The following is a 23,130-nucleotide window of genomic DNA, read 5'->3' on the forward strand; positions in this document are numbered from 1 at the left end:
TACATCCTTCCCTCACCAACAGCCTAGCTATCTCTCTCCCCACACAGCCACCAACTCATCTATCCCTACCACTCGTCACACTTTCCTGAGACAAGTGCAAACGCTACCACAGTTCTTTCGCAGTGGTCCATGGTCCTACCTGAGAGTTCCAAAGCGCAGAGAGTTTCCACTACCTCTAGAGGTGGGGATCTTCGTAGTACGCAAGTCAAGGAGCGGCAAGGTCCAATTACTAGCACCACCGAATGGACCAATCTATGCTTTCTTCCTTCAGACCTCTCACTCAGGAGACTGGACGATGACACAGATAGAGGAGGAGGTGAAGAGTCTAGTGGCAGACCACATCTCCCAGTGGATGGGAGGATGACTAGCACTCTTTTCCCAGCAGTGGCCAAGTTGCATGATGGACATTAACTGGTGGACTGATGCCGAGGTCCCACATCTAAGCATTATCTTTCGAACCTCTCCACAATGGAGAGCACCGATGGATGTGATCGAGTGGCCCCTGGCACAGGCTACCTGTTTCTACCAGTGTACAAAGTCACGCCTCTCAACCTAGTTGATAGATGCCTTAGTGGTACCACCTAGAGCATCTATCACCCCCATGGTCCACCATGGGGGAATGGAGTTTACCGTCTAGGCCTACGGCAAAGCATATTCGCATGCCCCGTAGCTCTTCTTCTTCATCAGCAGCTTCCACACCAAACAGATGCCTATTCAATCAGTCACACATTTCCCTATGAGTCTACATCTTACAACCTGGCATGTGAATAGCCTCCACTACAATGGGGCACGTGGTTCCAAGAAGTTGATTGTTCGGCAGGAGTTGCAGTCTGCCCTTGTCGGACAGATCAACATCTTACTTCTGCACGAGCACAAGCTCACCCCCGCCCAAGCCCATCGAGTAGGAAAGGTACTCCCATGCAGTTCACACACCTACTAGGAGTACACTATTGGTGCCCACGGCAAGAGTGGAGGCATATGCACCTCTATTGGCCCGAGCCTCACCACCTGTGTACATGACCACAGGACGATTGTGGCAGTGAGGGTTCTATGGATCATATTGGATATTGGGGACTCGTGCCTTGGATTCCTCAGTGTTTATGCCCCTACTCACGTTAGGACATGCAACAGGTTCTGGGTGGAGATCGCAGCAAGACTCCCAAAGGTGGACTCCTAGATTGTTGGAGGAGACTTCAACAACTTGAGGCCTTAGAGGACCAACAAGGCAAAGGCAAAAATTACCAAGGTATGGCAAGGGAGGAGTAGGAAGCATTGGAGATCTTGCATGCTTGGAGGGACCCAACTTTCCACAGGAGGGAGAGCTCACTCGACTTTTATTGGAGATACAAGCAGCTGGGCGGCGGAGTTTTGCTGGAGCGCTTGGACAAGTTCTATGTGGGAGAGTAGGGGTGCTCTTGCGAAGGCCAGGTAGTAGGGCAATTGGCCGGCACCACTTTGTCTGATCACTGCCTGGTTCTCCTGACACTTGATGCTCCAATTTCAGCCCTAGACACACAATCCTGTCGGATCCCTAACTCGATCTATAGGAGGGAGGAGGTGAGGAGGCAGACAGAGCAGCTCTGGAGTAGGGAGTGGGACAAGAGGGACCGGATTGCAAAGGAGGTTGCAGAGGTCCTAGCTGAGTCGAGCAGGATCTACCAGGAGGCAGCCCTACAAGCAAGGTAGTAGAGCTCAGGGGAGGAGAGAGCACTCCGAAGAGACCTAACAGCCACGTAGAGATTACTCCAAGAGGAGGCACCAGGGGATCCCACTCTCCACGCATAGAAGTTGCACGCGCAGGCAACCCCTGCCGGCCTCGAGGACAAGCGCTCGGAGTTTTCCTTTCGTACCTCAGCAGCCTTTTGGGCGCGCAAGGAGGACACAATGTGCATGGAGTTTTTTCAAGTACACCAGCCTCGCACCTCAGGAGATTAGATTCACAGCCTCCGAGATCAGTATGGGAGGATACGCTCTAGCCCAGATGAGGTAGAGATTTTCCATTGACTACTACAAACACCTTTTTCAATAGGAGGCAATCTCAACCAAAGGACAGCGTTGTAGACAACAAGTCTGGGACCACATCCCGTCCCTCGTCACAGAGGAGATGGGATGCTCTCTCCCAGACCCCTTCATAGAGAAGGAATTAGAGGAGGCTTTCCATACACATGACCGACAGAAATGCCCCCTTTCTAAGGCCTTCTTCACTACCAACTAGAAGGTGGTGAAGGACCCCCTACTACTGGCCTTTCAAGAGATTTTCAGCTCAGGATGGATGCAAAGGAGTCTGTCGGCAAGTCTTATCAATCTCCTCCCCAAACGGGGAGACCGGTTGGAGCTATCCCAATGGAGACCAATCACCCTATTGTCAGTGGCCTATAAGGCACTAGCCAAGATAATCGGTAGGCGACTCCGCAGCATGCTTCCAGACAACATTCATAACACATACACAGGTTTTGTCCAGGAAGGGAGCATCCTAGACAATGTCTTCACCTTCTTCGAGGCGATTGAGTGGGCCCAACACAATGGTCAACCCAAGGATTGGTTGTACTTCTCGACTTCAAGAAAGCCTATGACAGGGTTGACTAGGACTTCTTAGAGGGCAACATGATGAGGTTGGGCTTCCCCCAAGCATGGATCTGCGGGATCTCTGCACTTTACAAATCGGCTACCAATAGGATTCTCATAGGTGGCAGGAGGGGGGAGGAGTTTTGGTTGGAGAGATCAGTCTGGCAAGGTTGTCCGCTAGCCCTGTATTTGTTCCTGCTCTTTGCGGAGGCGATGTCTTATTTCCTCTGGTCACGTGTGAGCAGGCTACGTGGCCTTTGACTTCTAATAAGGGAGGAGACGGAGCTATTAGATTTAGAGTATGAAAATGATACCGCACTTTATATACAGGATGATGAGCTAATGCTAGAGAGAGTGCGACTGGCTCTCGAGGTGTTTTGCACCGCAGAGGGAGCGAAAATCAACTGGCGAAAGTCAACTAGTTTTCTTACGGACCTAAACTCTAGTACCGAGTGGGGCGTCCACTTGGGATTCAAATGGGTGTGCAAAGGGCAAACCGTCCGATACCTAGGGAGGTGGGACTCAACATCACTGCTGCCCAGTAGTTTCTTCCAGTTCTCAACTCTATCAGGCGAAAGCTGACCTACTGGAGTACTACCCGCCTTTCCTTAGCGGGCCCAAGCCCAAATGGTCAACTAGGTCCTCCTATAGCAACGGCTTGGTACATCATCTCATGTTCGTACTTTACCTTGTCTTGTGTAGTTCAGCTTCGCTGCCTAGAATGGAATTTTCTCTGAGCTGACTCAGACGGTTCCAGGGATTCTCGGGCCAAGGTGGCATGGGCGACCATCATCCGGCATCGATCTGAGGAAGGGCTTGGAATCATAAACCCAGAGTTCCAGAGCTTGGCCCTTTTGGGCAAAGCTAGTAGTCCGCAAGCTCACACCAAGCGGGCAGACCTAGAAGGTCCTACTACAAGAGGGTTTCCAAGAGTGCAGACCAAGGCTTGGTGGTGATTAGAGGCCATCCTTGAGATGGATCTTCACGACAATCCAGATCACCCCCCCCCCCCCCCCCCCCCCGAGATCCTCCTTCCTCCGAAGCCTAATTCATGTGTGGTAGGGTCTCTATAAGGCCCTAATTCATAGCCCCCAGCATGCCAGCAAGAGATAGACTGCCAGCCAGTGGTCTGGAATCCCTAGGTCAGAGATCAGGCTGGGATACAAATTGGCGAGTGCCCCCACATCCAGTGGGTTGCTTGGGAGACCGGCCCTGCTCGTACTATTAGGACGTGGCAGGAGGTGTACATGATGGTGGATCAAGAGGTATTGCAACAGGCATCACATTGTCAGAGAGGAGCTGAGCTGAGCTGAGAAGAAGGGAGATTGACACAATGATACCTCAAGAGTGGCTTGACCCCCACGATCTGAGAGCCGATAGAGCTTGGTGAGGTATGGGCCACTAGATTTTCACCAACAAGTATCCCCCAACAAGTGAAAGGTAGAGTGGGTGGCGCCCCCTATTGGATTTTCTTTACCGTGCAAGAGGGGGAGCATTTGGTCCTTGACAGAAGGCATCACGATGAGGAGATAGTTGTCCTTCCTTGAAGAAGGATTCGTGTGGTTGGTCTTTAGGGGAAGACCTGGCGTCTGGAAACTTATGTGTTCTGGAAGGAGTTCCGGGAGTGGCGCCTCTGGATATGGGAGAGCAGGCCACTTGATGAGCTAGAGTGGGACCTGGGAGAGTGGCTATGGCCGACCACTGCAATCGCCAAGAAGCCACTGAGGTTCTTGGAGTACACAACCAGGATTGGCAGACGTGTATTGATATAGGAGGCCATGGACTAGGCGCCTTCGCATAGCAAATACTAGGCAGAGCACAGCATCACGGATGCCTTTCGTCGAACTTTCTAGCACTGTCTATGGGACAGCTGAAGGCCGACGAGGGTATCATATTTCCTATGGCTTTTGGCACATGGAGGTGTGGCGGTGGGGAATTGGCTAGCTCAGATGCAACAGGATGGAGGATGTAAACGCTACCCACAGCAACTTTTTGAAACTCCAAAGCACTGCCTTTGGTCGTGTGAGGCGGCACAGCTCCTGTGGAGAGGAGTATGCCGCATTTTGCGCCGTTTGGCACCCAACCTTGGATGTACCTCGTGGGGAGCTTTCTGCTGGCAGGCAGTCAGCCATGGCCGTTACCTTTTGTATGAGGCCGGGATGCAAGACACGATTTTCATCATTAAGGCTGGGTCTCGCGTAGTGGTCGGCTTGGAGGCTTTACCTAGCCGCCAGGTGTTGGAGCCCACAGCAAACCGCTCTAAGGTATGGGAGATCATAGGGAGCCTTACTGGATGGCACATCTGGAAGGCACGCTATCAAGAGGTTTTTGGCAGGGAGAGCCTTTCAATACAGGCAACTTTGGCAAAGCTTTGAACTTCCATCACACAATTCCTCTGCGGCCGGTGGCACCAAGTGCAGGGCGAGTCTCGAGCTCGTCAATAACTCCGTTTTCACTTCCTACGCACCTAGGGCAGCCAAGAACAATTCTTCATGATGTAGGTAGGCAGCACCAAACGGCGATACACCCCCCCTCCATGGCTTCTTGCCCCCATCCCTCCTAGACCGCCTTGAGAGGATTGTATACATTATGTATTTGTGACTTTGCATTAGCTCCAGCTAGTCGATTGAGCATGAGCACTCCGTTATAATCAATTTTTTGAGTAATATAATTAGCCACACTTTGCTTGCAAAAAAAAATACAGTGCACACTACCATCAATGTGAAAGAGGAGTCCCCACAGTTCTTACCAATTTCTTCAATGGTAGCTCCACGGCCAACTTGCTAGACATTGCCACTTCAACACTACTCGCACATCATCCACAAGTCAAAGGGGCCACAATAGATCAAACAATCACACTTTGCAAAGCCCAATCACACCTAATTGCAATTTGCAACCTCCTGAAGTTTCACAGGATCCAAGCCATTATCACTTGCCATAGAAAATGAGTACCTCCTTTCAATGGGTTTGTCATCTTGGATCACCCCATGAGAGATATCTTTGCCTTGAACAAGCTACAGTACTTTTAGCCATTTCTAAAGATCACCTTAGGATCCTAAATGTAGAGGATCATAGAAATATCATTTTGTATGTGATAGCATGCTATTGCAAGCATATGCATATTTATTTGTTTTCATTTTTATCATTGTTCTCAAGTTGAGACAACATGGTCAAATGTACTCGTTACTTTCTTGCTTTTGAGATGTAAATACACCTTTCTCTCTCTATCCGCCACTCGATCTCTGGTCACCACCCACCTTCTTTACCTCAACAGCCCTGAGCTTCTTCCCAGGTCGTTGCATGCTCTACACGTGCATAACCAGCCTAACCAGAAGCCACCTTCAGTTAAGGTAGCCCCTACCATTCGAGGGCAAGGAGCTATCCCTCAAATTGCTAGGATAGAACAGCAATAACAGTTCCTCAGTCCTATCCATATTTCCACCTATAGGCAAAGATAGCAACCAAACCGAGCTTCGCCAAGGTGCCGACATCACCCCGTCAAAGGCTACCACCAAGGTTTCTCCTTAGGAACGCAACAATCTAAACCACAAAGAATTTCTAGTAGAAGTCTTAACACAAATTGAAAAAAACAACAGCGAGAATGGGTTGTCAAAGAAATCAAAGTAGGGGGCTTGGTGGGATAAGGTCGAGGTCCCAAAGGATGAAGAGATAGAGAAAGACATATTTGTTCTGGAACATGAAATCATACAAAGAAAATTATGTAGGGCCATTCCCTTCATTGACATTGGAAATCCCTCAATCACGGTCAGGTCATAGGTCTTTACAGCCTAATCCATTGTTTAAAAATCTTTGTTTCTACTTGTGACTATGCTCTATGATGAGATGCCACCACAATTGTACTGCATACTCACGTCTCATAGGCTATTCATGAGCCTTAGAATATAATGTACCTATTTTAGAGATATTTTAGGGCATGTCACTAAATTAACCTAGAGGATTAGGGTTAAGTATAAAAGGAAGAAGTTAAACCATCGTATACAACTTTTGATCATTTTGCAAACCTCCTTGTGGAGTTCCTCAGGATTTCTTCCTTCCACCATGCATGGAGGTGAGTATCCATGTCCACCATTCATGGAGGTGAGTTTCCATGACACCTAACCTGTTGGTATATGCACATGCAAGAGCAGACCTCTTCAAGAGCCATTGTTCATATATTCACCTTTGTTTCTTGTAGCTTTAATTTCAGCCATGGTTTACTTTGGCCATGACCCTTACATCAGTGCAAAATTTGGCAATGGTTTCTTGGTATTTTGGTTTGATATTAAAGCTTCTTTCAATTAGAGTTTTTCCTTCTTTGCAACGGTATTTGAGCCTTGCTTTGAACCAACTGGAAAGTCATTTTCAAGTCACTATCTGGTTTCAAGCATTGAAGACAAGGTACAGGAGTTAAAAATTTAGTCATTGTCTGGTTATACACTACTGTGACTAGTCAAGCTTCCCTTCCCCAAACTCTGATTATTCTGGAGCTTTTGGAGAAGATCTGGAGGAAAAATGGTAGTGGAATCTCAAATTTGGTAGGGCATCATCAAATTTTGAGCCATTTTTGAAGACTCTGATAAAAAGAAGACTACAGGGAATAGAGACAACCAAAAACCTCTCTAGTTTTTGAAACAAGGTTCCCTTTCCTGTTTCAAGCTTTCTTTCAAAACTTCCATGGAGTCTTTCAAGAAATCTCTTCCTCTCTCCTGAATCTTCATCTACCAGCAACAAAGGATTGAAGACAGTAACTCTTGGTCTCTCAAGCTTGAGATAGAGCACCATAATGTAGATTCTTTTGCATCTCATGGACAGATATGTCAATGAAATTTGAGCTGTCTACAGGTCTTCATTTCAGCTTGATTCAACCATGATATGATCAAGTGAGGCTATGGCCATATTACTCCCTTATATCCTTCACTACTTCTTGGTTGTTTGGAGCTCCATTTTGAAAATAAACTTCCCTCTTCTCTTCTTCAAGCTTGCTAACAAGCTTCAATGGTGGATCTTCTTCTTCTATTGCTCTTTCCAGCCATTCAGTCATCCCAGGCATCACACTATAATTGAACCATGATCTAAGTTTCAAGAGCCACAAGATCATTACCTACTTTCCCAAGGTCTGAGAGGGCATTACTTCAGGTAGCAGTGAAGACAGTTTGTGCCTGTTTGTCTCAGTAGTTCAGTGTGCAACAGGTATATCAGCTTGTTACAGCCTCAACAACTGAGTGTCTTACAGCCAGTGTGTTTCAGCAGCAGTAGTTCAGTGTGGAAGCTCTACAACAGTGTGCTTTCAATCAGTCTTTTACCTTGTTTTAAGGCAACATCAAGCATGGATTTAGCCAGCAGATGGCGCCTGTTTGAGCAGTAGTTCCGCATGATCTTTGGAATGGCGTACAAGCATTCATTGTTGACTTGGTGACTGGGGAGAGTTGCTTGCTTTTAGGACTGACAGTATGTTCTCAGGCAGCATCAATTGATGAAGCAACCAGTACTCTCAGCTTGAACACATGCGCAGTCTGCAATGCTGCATAGACTGAAAGCGTGAGGCAGCCTGGTGCAGATCTGAGAACTTGTGTGTATGGAGCAGATCTGAGAGTTTAACTGTGCCATTAACATCAGAACTCGCGACGATCTCTGCAACATGTAACGATAAGCAGACTGTGCAGTCACCTTTCACAGAGTGGAATAGATCATATGAAAATCAATGCTACAGATGAAACCCAAGTCTGGATGCCCAGAGGCAGGTTGATGACGTTACAAAATCAGACGACCCATCAGTAAGATGATCTACCATCTCTACTGAATGTAGTGGCAGCAACTTGGAAGATGATTTGTTGAGTACATGTCATTCCCAAGATGATCATGGCTTGTATTGTGTTGATTCTTTGCAAGGATCATCTGTTTCTACTCTCTTGGAAAGTCTACCACTGTTGGTGATGGACTCCATGATCTTAACTGTTTTCAACCTGCCATAACATGGCAGCAAGTATTATCATGATAGATCTTATAGACATTCCTATTGTGGATCCTCTTATGGACAGTCATCCTATGAGCAGCAGCATGGTCATGGGCAGCAGCATCCTTATTCATATGATCATGGTCATCACGCACTTAAGTCTTCTTCTTTTGGGCAGCAGCATACAAATGATCATGTATCCATTTTTGGGCAGCATGGATATAGACAACATGATGATAACCATCACTATTTTGGAAAGCATGCTTATGATCATGTGATGACTGTCCATATGATCAAAGATATGACCACTCTTCTTTGGGGCAGCACTCATATGATCAAAGATCTTATGATCATAACTTTCATCATAATGCTGATTTCCACCAACACTCTACATTAATACAGCCTTCACATAGGGATCACTTTCATGTACAACAGTCATTTAAACAGTCCATCTCTTCTAGGCAACATCATTCATTTGGACATCCTAGCTCTATTGGACAGCATTCACATATTTGAGAGTACAAGGGTAAAAGAGAAAATGTTCTCAAGCAAATCAGTCTCTGGAATTACATGCAAAGGATCATGGTACTTCTCATACAATAAGACACGGAACTTCGTTACATGTTGTGGTAGCCTCTATGCCTATGAAAGATCGTGAGTTCATTGAAGATGACCATGATGGGGAAGAAAACTGTCAAGACCATGAGGATGAAGAGATTGAAGAAGAACATGATGAGGCATTTTCTCAAAATCATGAGTATAAAAAGAAAGCTCTTGATCATGAGCAATATGAAGATAATGATGATGTACAGCAGCTGCATCCTGAAGATCTTTAGCAGCAAAATGATGAGCTTAATAATACATCAGTGCATGTTTAATGAATACATACATCAACCTTGGGAGGAGCTTGATGTTCCTTTTGATCCACGTGATCATAGGTACTCATTTGATTTGGATATATATGATCTTAATTTTGTAGATGATGGGGATATGTTTTCATTTGACCCAAGTGGTATTGAAGAGATGTAGCATGGATGGCTTCTATATTATGTATGTTGTACTCTTTGAAGAAGAAGAAATTTTGATTTTTATGTTTAGAGGGGATGCCTACCATTGTCTATTTTCTCAAGACACCTCATTTATGCGATTTGGAGTTACCCATGCAAAGCTATAGCTATTTTCATATGATCAGCCCTGTTGCTCACAATTTGCAAGAAATCTACTGTTGGTCTACTATTTGTGCTTTTTCAATGAAAGGTCTTCATCATTTTCATGCAGATGCTTCTTCAACGATGATCTATGTCTTGAGGAACCATTTCTTTGGACCTTCTATTGTACTCTTTTCATCTTTCAAGTTTTGAGGACAAAGCTTTATTGGGAAGGTATGCTCTGTAATGTAGCTATTTTAGGGATATTTTAGGGCATGTCACTTAACCTAGAGTTGAACCATAGTACATAACTTTTGATCATTTTCTTCTCCTTGTGGAGTCCTTGGGGTTTCTTCCTCCCACCATTCATGGAGGTGAGTATCCATGTCGACCATTCATGGAGGTGAGTTTCCATTGTGAGATGGAGAGAGGATCAAAGCTCAGCTCAAAGTGCAGTAGACTGTGAGAGTGAAGCACGACACCCAATGCAATAGACTAAAAGAGTGTAAACTGAAAGTACAAGGTACAACCCTTAAACCTTAGGGTTGTAGGGGATGTTCACACCCAAACAGGATACGTGCCTGTAAGTGTGTGACATAAGCACATACGAAATAAGATAATAAGTTTGGGGGAAAAAACCTCTCATACCGAGAGTAAAAAAGTGCCCCAGTGTCTTACTAATCACCGACACTCCTATGTAGGCGTAGGTGTAAGTGAGGTGTAAGTGAAATACCCAACAAACCCCCCTCCAGTAAAGAGTGATCAAGAGTACAAGGATCATTCGCCACCAAAGGAGATCAAATTTAAAGCATTGCGAAATGCTTCAAATTTGTCACGAGGAAAAGTTTTGGTGAAGATGTCTGCCACATTATTGGTGGTAGGACAATAGACAAGGCTGATATCACCTACATGTAACCTCTCTCTGACAAAGTGATAATGTATCTCAATGTGTTTCGTGCATGCATGAAACACTCCATTCCGTGCCACTGCAATGGCACTCTGACTGTCAGTGAATAAAGGAGTAGGCTCCGTAACAGATACATCCAGATCAGCTAGCAAGCGTTTAATCCATACACATTCAACTATGGTAGTGAAAGCTGCCTTGTATTCAGCTTCACATGATGATGTAGCAACAATGGATTGTTTCTTGCTAAGCTAGGATATGCAAGATGAGACAAGAAAGAAACAATTGCCACTAGTGGAGTGACGTAAATCATAATCACCAGCCCAATTAGAATCACTGTAAACATGTAACTGCAATGGTTCCCCCTTGACATAAAGCATTCCAAGAGATCGATTACCCTGCAAGTAACGAAAGACACGCTTAATAGCTTGCCAATGTGACCTATGTGGTTGATGCATACATCTGCTCAGGGCTAAAACTACAAACTTTATGTCCGGTCTAGTGTTGCATAGGTAAATAAGACATCCAACTGCTGGAGCATATGTGTGTATATCAAGCAAATCATTGTCATCATGTAATGACAGCTTTAGTCCAAGTTCCATTGGTGTACAGACTGGCTTGCAATCTTGTAAGCCAAACTTCTCAAGAAGTTTACCAATGTATCTTGACTGTGATAAACCAATACCTCTAGCATCATGTATGAACTGAATGCCCAAGTAATAATGCAAAGACCCCAAGTTTGACATGTCAAAAGTTTGCTGCAAATTTTGTTTGAATGTTGAAATCTGATCAGCATGTGTCCCTATAAGCAAGAGATCATCAACATATAGACAAATGATTAGCATGGATCCCTCCTTTTTACATACGCAAAGGGTAGACTCAAATGAGCTATTTATCAAGCCTTGCCTAAGCAAGAAAGCATCTATCTTTGCATACCAAGCTCTGGGAGCTTGTTTCAAACCATATAATACTTTTTTCAGCTTGCAAACCAAGTGTTCCGATCCCTCAACTGACCAATGGGCTATTGTACATATACTTCCTCATGAAGTTCCCGACGTAAAAATGTAGTTTTAATATTTAACTGATGCATAGTCCATCCATAATGGGAAGCCAAAGCAACCATAGACCTAATGGTCATCATTCGAGAGATAGGAGTAAATGTCTCCTCATAGTCAATGCCTTTCCTCGATGCATAGACTTTAGCTTCAAGCCTTGCCTTATATTTGTCAATGGATCCATCTGCATTTCGTTTCAGCTTGTAGACCCCTTTTTTTCCAATGGCTTCTTCCCAAAGGGCAAAGACACTAAATCCCATGTGTGATTCTTAATTATAGAATCCAATTCAGCTTGCATTGCTGCCATCCAATGCACACTCTATTGTGCATCCTCAAAACATTAAGGCTCCTCATTATCAAGTGTGCTTGCTGCCATAACAAACTCCATGGTATGTGCAGTATCATGCACACGAGCTTGCCTTCTAGTACGACGAGCCATGGGTGCATCCAGATGACTATCTGTCATGGTCTGTAAATACCATCTAGGCATTTGTCTTGCCTCCTAACTGTGCATAAGCTCTTGCTGAATTCCAATTTCAGCACTTTGCTGAATATTCAGATCAGCCAATGGCTGATTTTCTGCATTTTCCAATGAAGCAGCTAACTGAACATTGAGTTCACTTGCTAAAAGTCCAACTGAATCACCAAATGTAATGGGCAACAGGCCTTCAAATACATCACGGACAGCCTAATATGTGTCTAAACCAGCAAGGGACAATTCTGATTTTTCATCAAATAGTATATACCTACTGACAAACACCTTTTTAGAGACAGGATCATATAGTCTGTGGCCTTTGCTTTCACTACTATATCCCACAAAAATGCATTTGACAACCTTGTTATCCAACTTTTTTCTAAGTACCTCTGGAATATGTGCTTATGCAAGACGCCCAAAGGTACGAAAGTGTCCAACAGAAGGTTTCCGACAGTTCCAAGCCTCTTTAACGCTTTGGTGGGGTATCTATTCAAAACATGGCAAGCACACATAACGGATTCCATCCAAAAATGGTATGGCAAGCTCTTTGCTTTCAGCATACATCTGGCCATCTCAATAAACCCAGGGTTTTGTATATAAAGTTGAAAAGTGAATGAGAAGCTCATTTTTGTGTGTGGCCAAAAGTAGCTCTCCTCCTCCTATTATTATTATTATTATTATTCTTCTTCTTCTTTTTCTTGCTTGCTTGCTTGCTTGCTTGAGCTTGTGCTTGAGAGAGGGAGTGTAAGAGTGTGAGTGTGAGGAAGTGAGTGTGTGAGGGTAAGGGACTGTAGTGGAGAAGCTCTCCATCTTCTCCTCTCTTCTTCTCTTCTCTTCTCTTGCTCGCAGCAATGGAACTTGAAGCATGGAGCTTGCTATGGAGTATAAGCAATAGTGAACTGATGGACAATGCCCTTTTGCTTCAAAAAAGAATTCCGCATAGAGGACATATATCCCCCCCCTCGGTCCGAACGGAGAGTCTTAATTTTACAACTAGATTGGTTCTCAACAAGTGCAACAAAAGCCAAGAATGCATCATACACTTCTGACTTTTTTATTGAAGAATAGACCCAACAGGATCGTGTAAAGTCATCAATAAAAGTCATGAAATAGTAACATCCTCCCAATGACTTTGTCTATATAGGCCCACAGACATCTGAATGCACTAACTGCAACCTGTCTGTTGCTCTAAAAGCAACATCATGGGGAAACAAAAACTGATGCAATTTTCCCCAAAAGACATCCTTCGCACAAGTGCTCAAGAGGTATCTCCATAGGAGATAATCCATCTAGCATTTGTGTACACTATAAGAGCATCAAGCTACCAAAAAACGTTGATGTGCCCCATCTGAGCATGCCATAACTCTATCTCTATCATACCAGGAGTGAGAGTAAATGTCAAGTACGCTAATTGATCAACTGAAAGAGCATCCAACTCATATAACCCATGACATAAAGTGCCAGTTAAGACCAAAGTCATGTGTTCTTTGTCTCTCACCATGCATCTATCATCATCAAATGTAACCCGCAATCCACAATGTGCCAAAGAAAAAATAGAGAGTAAATTATTCTTTATGCCTGGCACAAACAAAGCATCCTGTAAGCGGAGAATAAAGCCATCAATGGCTGTGAGCACAATCTCCCCAATACCTCTCTTCTTGTTCGCTTCTCTTTTAGAAGCAAACTGACTAACTGAAGAAAAATGATCGGTTGTGCGGCAATCCTCATGGTCAGGTTTAAGGTGGTATAAAAAGTCAGGTATGAAGAAGGTAATGAGTTCAATGTAGTAGATATCATCTATGCATCAGAATAGTATACATCAACATTCATGAGTTGCTTATGCAAGTCCTGAGAATTTTGTTCAAGTGATCCTGAATAGAATCACCCTCATCCATTTTCAATGTCTCTAGCTCTTTTTTTAACAAAGAGATACGAGTCTCATTCTTACCTGCAAACATCTGCTCCAAAGTTAGCCAAGCTTCTCGTGAAGAAGCTACTGAACGAATGGAGGGATGATGGACCGCTAAACTGCCGACGCAATCAACGACAAAGCTTGTGCATCCCGTGTATCCCATGCTTTTTGAGCTGCTAATCTTTGGGGAAGTAGCTGAAATGAAGCAGACTAAGGTGCCCGTTATCCATGTCCTCCTAGAGGAGTAGCTGGAGCCACAACTCCGGGCCTAACTTCTTCACAACTGACATAATCCCAAAGATTTTTCGCCACAAGCACATTCTTCATCATGAAGGACCAAAGTGAGTAGTTGTTACTATCCAATCTATTCTCCTTGGATACATAGGTAAAGACATCTCGTCCCTAATTTGCCATGATAATCAATTACCAAAAGAAGCAAAAGTGCAATGTCCAAGCTGGACGAAACTGAAAATCTCAAAATTTTCAAAATTTACAACAAATAACTTGTTGCAATTAGTGCACTCACGTGCACTCTGTCAAAACTGTATTTAATGCACGCAACCCAAGGTGCATTCAGTGTTCAGCAACACTGTATGAGCAAAATCCCCAAAATTTCTTGCCCCAAATTTGTCCATAACAATCTATTAGTGTCTGAGACTACAATACATGTGCCAATGTCCTCAAAAAACTCAAAAGCCCCAAAATTTCTAATGAATTTACCCAAAATTTTGCATCAACCGTGTCTTTGACACAGCTCCAATACCAAATGTGAGATGGAGAGAGGATCGAAGCTTAGTTAGGGTTGTAGGGGATGTTCACACCTAAACATGACAAGTGCCCGTAAGTGTGTGACATAAGCACATATGAAATAAGACTAAGTCTGGGGGAAAAAACCTCTCATACCGAGAGTAAAAAGTGCCCCTGTGTCCTGCTGATCACCGACACTCCTAAGTGAGCGTAGGCATGAGGCATAAGTGAAATACCCAACATCCATGACACCTAGCATGTTGGTGCATACACATGCAAGAGCCATTGTTCCTATGTTCATCTTTATTTCTTGTATCTTTCGTTTCAGCCATGGTTTCCTTAGGCCATGAGAATTACATCAATGTGAGATCTGGATATGGTTTCTTGGTATTTCAGTTTGACCTTAAGGCTTCTTTCAGTTAAAGTTTCCCTTCTTTACATAGATGCTTCTATTGAACATATCAAATACATAGTTCGCCTTGAACCACTTTAACAATTAGTTTGAGGAAAGCTTAATCCAGAAGAGAGAATACATGTGTCATGGCCACCCACATGTTTGAACTTCAAGTACTTATTTAGCTTCATGGTCTTTTGAACTGTCATAAATATTGTTTCCAAGAAAATCAATCGAGTTAGCTACAATATTAAATTATTATGTTTGCTAGGCCTTTAATAGACAATGTTGAATTTTTTTAACTCGTCTTTCAACCTCCAGAAAAACACTTCAATGAGATGAGGCTATGAGGGCATCCCCAGAAATCCACCTCATTCCAAGATGGCAGTCATCCATCTCTTACCTCATAAAACGGTACTATATTTCTGGTACTTACCATGATATTCCATTTTTGAGCCACAGTTTGTGGGCACGAGTTTGGACAACAGCAAAGAGTCGGGTGGAAATAAAACTTGAATATGAATCTAATACTCAGGGTTTCTACATAATACCTGAACACAAGTTCCAACTTGTTTCAATGTGCTATTGATCAACATGTAAAGACCCAGCTTTTATTATCTACTCCTAAACACGCAGCTTTTAAGAATTTTAACCAGCTTCTGTAAAGCACAAACCTGGCTTCCATTTTCTTGCCAGCGGACAATATGTTTAGCCATTTGCTGTCGCAAAAGACTGCACGCATAGCCAATGTTGATGGCTGTTCCCATTTTGTCCCCCGTAAGAACCCAGATTTTTATTCCTGTTTCAGCTAGCCGAAAGATTGTTTGTGGAACACCAACCTGAGCAAAACCAGAAGAAGGTGAGATTACAGCCTGTATGAATGCTGGATTCACTGTCAACTTCTAATGATGAATTAAAGCCCGCATGCTTTTTTCCTTTTATTTTCATACAAAAATCTGATAATAAAGCTTATGCTCTAGATCTGTGTTGCTTTGAAAAGATGTCCATTCAGTGTTCTAGAATGATTACCTGAAGTTTGTCTTCAATCGCAGTAGCCCCAATAAGTGTTAGATCACACTCAATCTCATCTTCCAGTGTACTTAAAATTTCTACACTGCTTTTCTTCATCATAATGTCCTCCTTTGCTGCTTGCCAACGCTCCTGAAGCTTGCCAGCTTAGAAAACGTTTTCATCTTAAAATTGGTAGCGCACAATCCATTTTCAGACTTCATAAACAAGTTACCTGCCATTCTGAGTACATTTGCTCATCCAATTTGCGACAAGTAATTGCCAAGGTTCTTAATCCTGCTTCAGCATGCTGATTCATGTGCTTTTTTGTGGAACTCAAGTAATCCTTACCATCATCTCCCAGTCGTTCAAATATGACATCTTCTGCACCTTTGCAAAAAAGTAAGAGGCAGCCCTCTGGACTACGTACAATCACAGACATTCGTTTCCTTCAGACCAACAAAAAAAAAGGAAGTCTCAGAAAACTAATCATGCATTCCTTTGCTGCCCCTCGCATTGAAAAGGCAAAAACACTGATTTGTTTTCTGGATTTTCTAACACACCTTGCACTGTTAAATTCAAGAATGTTTAGCAGTTGGTAGGTCTGATCAGTTGTAGTACCATCTCTGTTTGAATATCTGACCATCAGGGAATTATCTGAGCGTTCATATAAAAATACCCCCAAACTTTTTGCAGCCACAACAAATGAGGCTTCATCAGGTGATTCAGCTATGTACTTGACTCCTTCAGGTTCCTGTGCCTTTTCTATAACCACTGTGTTACAAATGGCAAGAATCTCCAAAAACCTCCGAATTACATCTTTTGTTGGCTCTTCTAGCCAGTTGAGATTTTCCAACCTGCAATCCCTCAAGGAAAAACCTTTTTCCAATTTTGTGTCATGTCCAGATATATGTGAATCACCATCAAGCAGAACCTTTCCACTGCGTTCTGCAATTACTCTTTCAACTTCTGTCATACCGGTCCCATAAGAGATGCCAGCAATTGAGCATTTAAAGAACTCCATCTCATTACGTGTCAGTGTACCTGTCTTATCTGAGAGGATGGTGCTTACCTGCGAGTATAATGTATTTCTGAGAAGCCCACTTTAAAAGCTTTAAATGTCTTAGTTAAAGCTTTAAACATTTAAATACCAAAAGTCTAATCAGAAGGCAAGAATAAGTGGTGGAGAGTAATGCTGAAAGGGAAAGGATGTTTTATACTTAATGCTTCTTACTTGTCTCTTCTTCTTCTTTCAAACTACCTTATGCTCCTGGTTTTATTCTTCCACCAGCGCTTGGCAACCTTAACATGAAGGGCTCCAAAAAAAAAAACTCTTTAAACTTTACCTTGCATGTGAACTAGAGAGCCTTTTACCTGTTTGACATGTGTTTGGAAACAGGTGCACAACACTATGAGCTCACAAAGCAATTGCTCTCTCTGCCTTTTCTTTTGTCAGCACCCTAGTCCAATTGGAATTTGGACCACCCTGCTGCTACATTGAGCACATGCATTACTGTATTCACAACTCTCGTATATCATTCATCATGGTATTGTTTACTTGATATTCTCCACACCATTAGAGAAGAGTGTCAGAGTATGATATTCATGGCACCAATAAGGATAATAGTGAACTTTGCATATAAAGTAGGATCTATGCATGAACTGAATTGGGTGCATCACATACATTGTTCACAAACCCTAACCTTGTTGTGAATTGAAAGACTCATTATGACTATATAGTGTAACAGAGTATGATGTGTGATGTTTTGCAGGATGTTATGTTCTCCAGTAAAAATCTCCCTAAGTGAGGATCTTATAAGCAGTTCCTATCATGGTCATCATTTGACTGTTCAAACATTAGCATGGGAACGGGCCTGGACATGTTTGCTGTTGCAGGTAGCACACACTGCTTTCAGGCTTCCCCTTCCTCAAATCACCTCTTCCTCCCATCCCTGAACAGTGTAAGTATGTAAGTGGCTTCCACAGAGAAGTATGCTCTCTCTGCTAATACCCAGACCAAACCATGGTTGCTGGAATCGTAGTGTTGAGCATCTGGTGGCAGTGTACTTCTGGCTGTATAGAACCAGTACTCTCTTGAAACATGGAAATGCTGTAGCAAAGTGAGGACTGCAGACAACTAGAAGTCCTGAAGTTGCATTGTTCTTGAACAAGCTTCCTCAAAATACTCCCACTTTATGCATCAAGTCATTTTGTTGCCCCGACTGTCCACCATTTATGAGTTCAAGTGTCAGCTCTTGCATTACAAGGCTATATTATCAAGCACCCTCCCCGAGCAGCAGAGATGGGATCCTCCTCTAGCAACTGCACTAACTGCTCTTATTCTTCCTCAAGAGTCCTCGTATACACCCATCTCATTAGCGCATGGTTGGACATGGCATATAGAGCCCCCCCTCAACTCACATCTTTCAGAATGCCTGAAACTATAGCTGATTAACCTTTCACACCAGGCACATGAGATTTTACACCAAATGGTTATCTAGTCACCCTTATGAGGGCTCATGATGCAACAACAGTTAGATTAATGTCTCCCCCTTGCCATGCCTTTCCTTGTTTTGCATCAAAGCATCTCAAAATGAACCACTGGTATGCAAGTTCCGATGTTTTCTAGTACTTACAAGCTAGATTTCTGGACTCACAAGCTAACAAGGAAAGTTTGCATTCGGCCTTCCTAGGCCGAAGATATGGGGATTATTAGTCATTCCCTTTGTGATTTCATTTTCTTTTGAGTCTTGTCCTTCTATTGCCATTGAGGCTTCATCTCCGGAGTGGATCTTCAGGCATCTCTTGTTGCTACCATGGCGATTGCCTCTCCCTAGCTCTTCCAGTAGGGATGCTTCTTCTTCATCACTTTTCAAATGTTTCTTAGAGCATATAAAGATCTATATTAAGCTCCTCCTTCCGCATCAAAATCCATGGTTGAGAGGAGCATCCAACCCTTTGTTTGGTGAAACTTGTCTTCTTGTTTTTAACATTAGCATCCCTTGCCTACATATCTCCCCCTTTGCATTGCACGATTTTCAAATCATCCTTGTAAAAGGGCACTCGGACAACTAAATATTATATAAGTATTCTCTCTTGAAAATACTCAGCCTAAAAAGAAAAGCTATAGAAAAGAGACAAGTGTTAAAGCACTTGTCACACAAGCTTCCAAGTGTCTTTTCACTTGTCACACCTCATGACATGTGGTTGGACACTTGTTTTCTACTACTCCACTTTCCCTTTTTGCACTAGTTCTCCACTTTTCCTAGAAAGAGAACCCATTTTTCTTCATTCTACATCAATTTCTTGGTTGTAAACTCTTGTGTAGTAGCCAAAAAAAGTCTAAAGTCGTCCCCATCCATCTACATCATCATCCTCCACTCCACTATCAAATGCCCCCATATTCCCTCTTTTATCACTGCTGTTTTCCATGACAAGAAACTTATAAATTCATTATAACCCTTCCTCCTCAAGGCCTTTTACCATTTTAAGAACAAGAACCAAGCTTATCAATGCATTGTTCATCAATGATAGAGAAATACTAATTATCTCTCTTTCTAAAGAAATCTCTTGTGTTTATTGCATAATAAGTTACGCATGTATGTAGGTGTATCTTTTCATGATCATGTGAGAGTGAGAACTACTTCGCTCACTCTAATTAATTATAATTGAGCACTTTCCTAAAAGACTTAGGTTAAGCACAAATAAATTCCCTCGAGAGGGGTTGCCCATCTTCAAATCTAAATCTTGTCTCCATCACTTTTCATGGCTGTAAATTATCATATTTGACTTTAAGCATTTATTCTCTCCATTTCTTAAAACATTAAGTCTTGAAAATAAGTAAATATTCTTCAATATACTACATTATTCGGAGCATTTACAGTGGTATTAGAGTATTGGCTCAATCCTCACCGCAATACTGATAGTGCTTACAATTATAAGTTTGTTTGTTTTTATCCCTTGCATCAAATGCTTGAGCTTTTTTGTTTGCTTAGGATCTCAATGGACAATCAGAGTGCTATCCTTCAAGCCATTCAAAGCCTTGAAGAGGAGAATCAACATATTCCTAAGCAACTTCTCAAATTAAAAAGAATTGAGATCATAGTACCCCGAAACGGCATTTCGAAGCTGCTGAAATGAAACGGCCGTTTTGGCTCAAAGCGGAAACAATGAAACAGCATTTCGGCGTCCCACAGGAAAATGGGCAATGGATTATCCACAGAAAAAATGGCCTTCGTTTTTCACTTTCATATGGTCTTCGGCATGTTCGTCTCTTGTCCTCCTCCTAGACTCCTCCTACTTTCTTCTTCTTCTTCTTCTTCTTCTTCTTCTTCTTCTAAGTTCTAAGTTTTTCTTCATCCAAGATCCTTCTTTTCTTTTTCTTCTTCTTCCTCTTCCATTCTTCTTTTTCTTTATTATTCTTCCAAGTTCCATCCTCCTCCTCCTCCTTCCTCTAAGTTTTGATTACTTATCCTCTTTCCAAATTCCAATTTCCCATTACCTAATCATGGCACCGGATCCATATTAAAGGCACGTCACTCCAATCAAGGGATATGAGGGCTCCGATGGATCAAAGAAGTGGCACTGTAACTATTGTGGATTGGAGAAATCAGGAAGCATAACGCACATGAAAGACCACTTGGCATGCGTTCCCAACAAAGACATCAATCCTTGCATAAATGTGCCGGCAAAAGTAATTGTAAGTCTCCATCTTTCGCGCTGGAAACATATGGGTATTGACCTAGAAGAGCATGAATCCTCTAATCCAACACCACATCAAGCTAATGAAGCATAAGTGGGGTAAGGAGAGACTAGTAGACCTAGTGACACTAGCCAAATTGGAGGTGCCAATGGCCCATCAAAAAGAAGTATATCCATATCTGTATCGAGTCTAAGTGCAAAAAAGACCCCGTTGCCGTCTTCTAGTAGTGGTGGGCAAAAGGGCTCCTTGCATGGTGTAAGTGTCTATGCAAGACTTCAAAGGCATGCAATTGTGAAGCCAACTAGGGAACTCACTTGCTTATTTATTCACTGTGCTATCCCTTTCAATGTGGCCACTACACATCAATGAAAGAAGACAATCAAGGCAATGAGCCGCATAGGGTATAAGTGGAAAGGCCCACCACGGATGCATTATGCACACGGGAGCTTCAAAAGGAGAAAGCATCCATAGAGTCTCAAATTGGAGCCCTTGAAGGAGACATGGATAAAATATGGATGCACAATATTACGCGATGGATAGTTGGATATACACCGAAGGAATGTTTATAATGTTTTGGTATCTCCATACAAAGACACCATGTTTATTAAGGCCATTGATGCCTCTACCTCAAATCTTATCATCACAGTAGCTTTTATTACGACAGATCATCGTGGACGTGGGGTCCAAAATGTGATGCAGGTGGTGACGCATAATGGAAGTAATTGTGTGTCTATGGGACATATGCTTGAGGAGAAGTTTCCAAGTATAGTATTGACTCCATGTGCATCCCATTGCCTTAACTTGCTTATTGAAGATCTTGTGTGAATGGCATTTTCCAGACGACAATAAACATGGTAAGATTTGTGAAGAAGAGGCCATTTGTCACAAGCATGTTTCGAGCCAAAGCCACACTTCAATTGTTAAAGCGCTCTGGCACTAGATTTTCTTATCTGTTTATTGTATTAGAGAGGTTGATACGGGTCCGTCAAAATTTGATATGGACCATTGCATGCCAGGAATGGCTCACATGGAGTGAGAGAGTTTTCAAAGGCTCTTGCTTTTAGACGTAAGATAAGAGTTTGTGGATTGAGGCACAGCATTGATAAAAAGTCTCACTCTTATTACATTGTATTGCACATCACTGATATGGAGGGGAGTACTTTGGACCTTCTATACGAGTATATGGATAAAATTAGCAAGGCCTTGCTTCACAATAACTTCTTGCCCCAAGACAAGTAAGTTTTTGTTTAACTTTTACATATGTAATTATTTAATGTCAACAACTCATTGATGATTTATCATTATTCTAACTTCCAAGTTTTTATTTATTTTATCTATGATCCATCATCCTTTGCTCTCAAGGGTTGATGAGACTCGTGCAATGTGGAATGCACCATGGGATTGGTTCCATAAACCAATCCATGATGTCGCACATATCTTACATCCCCTTTGGCATAGCGAGAAGCAGTATACAAGCAAGGAGTTAGAGGAGGGCTTCATGGAATACATGCGACACCTCACAGGAGATAATATAGATATGATGAGAAAGATAAAGGATGATTTACTGGCATTCCGCAATCATTCTCTTCATTTTGACCAACCCACAACTAAGCTTCGAGAGAGACAACTTCAGCTTGTCTCTTAGCGGCAGAAATATAGCAATTGTGCTTCTACTTAGATATATAATTAGTGACTTTTATATTTTGAATCTTATCAATCTATTATGCAACCTAGGTAATGGAATCTATAATCTATTCCCCACTTAAATATTGATTTTATGCCTTGTCTACTAGCAATTGTCACTTACTTAACCTCAATATCTTAAATTTAAATAGAAACGTATTGCCATTTGTATCCTCTCGTAAGATTATAGTTCAAGGCCTACTGAGACGAATTGGAGCATATGGCCCTCTTCCATACCAAAAAGAAAAATAAGCTCACAATTGCCTAGCTAAAGCATTTAGTGTTTTGCCATTGCAATCTCCAACTTCTTCAAAGAACCACTCTGTTCCTTGAGCCTTCACATGTAAATTGGTAAAGATTAATATTATGTATAATTGACTTTCTAACCTTGACACTTGACATTGCTTGGAAGTTAAATTATAAATCGTGATATATATGAATAATGAACATGTTGAATCTTCTCTCATATCTTTGTCTTGTTCACCTTTACAAGTGAATATTGACAAGATTGATATAGAGAAGGTTGTGACATCCTGGAGATACTACAAGAGGAGCAGGATATCTACTCCATGCTCTATGAGGAG

The 23,130-nt window shown here is 42.6% G+C and overlaps 1 protein-coding gene across 7 annotated transcripts in view; it reads right to left on the reverse strand.

The window, feature by feature from the left end:
* The window catches only part of LOC148038526 (putative phospholipid-transporting ATPase 4), a 151,689-nt gene that overhangs the window by 74,824 nt on the left and 53,735 nt on the right, over window positions 1-23,130 (reverse strand). For all 7 annotated transcript variants that reach the window (XM_087673036.1, XM_087673045.1, XM_087673017.1 and 4 more), the window contains 4 exons: window positions 16,725-17,233; window positions 16,397-16,610; window positions 16,183-16,314; window positions 15,828-15,992 (listed from right to left, as the gene is read on the reverse strand). In XM_087673036.1, the coding sequence (XP_087529162.1) occupies window positions 15,828-15,992; window positions 16,183-16,314; window positions 16,397-16,610; window positions 16,725-17,233 (1,020 nt within the window). The remainder of the gene's footprint in view (window positions 1-15,827; window positions 15,993-16,182; window positions 16,315-16,396; window positions 16,611-16,724; window positions 17,234-23,130) is intronic.

Source organism: Lygodium microphyllum, chromosome 3, assembly GCF_053477565.2.
Source record: "Lygodium microphyllum isolate KBCC chromosome 3, Lygodium_microphyllum_v1.1.10, whole genome shotgun sequence".
NCBI lineage: Eukaryota > Viridiplantae > Streptophyta > Polypodiopsida > Schizaeales > Lygodiaceae > Lygodium > Lygodium microphyllum.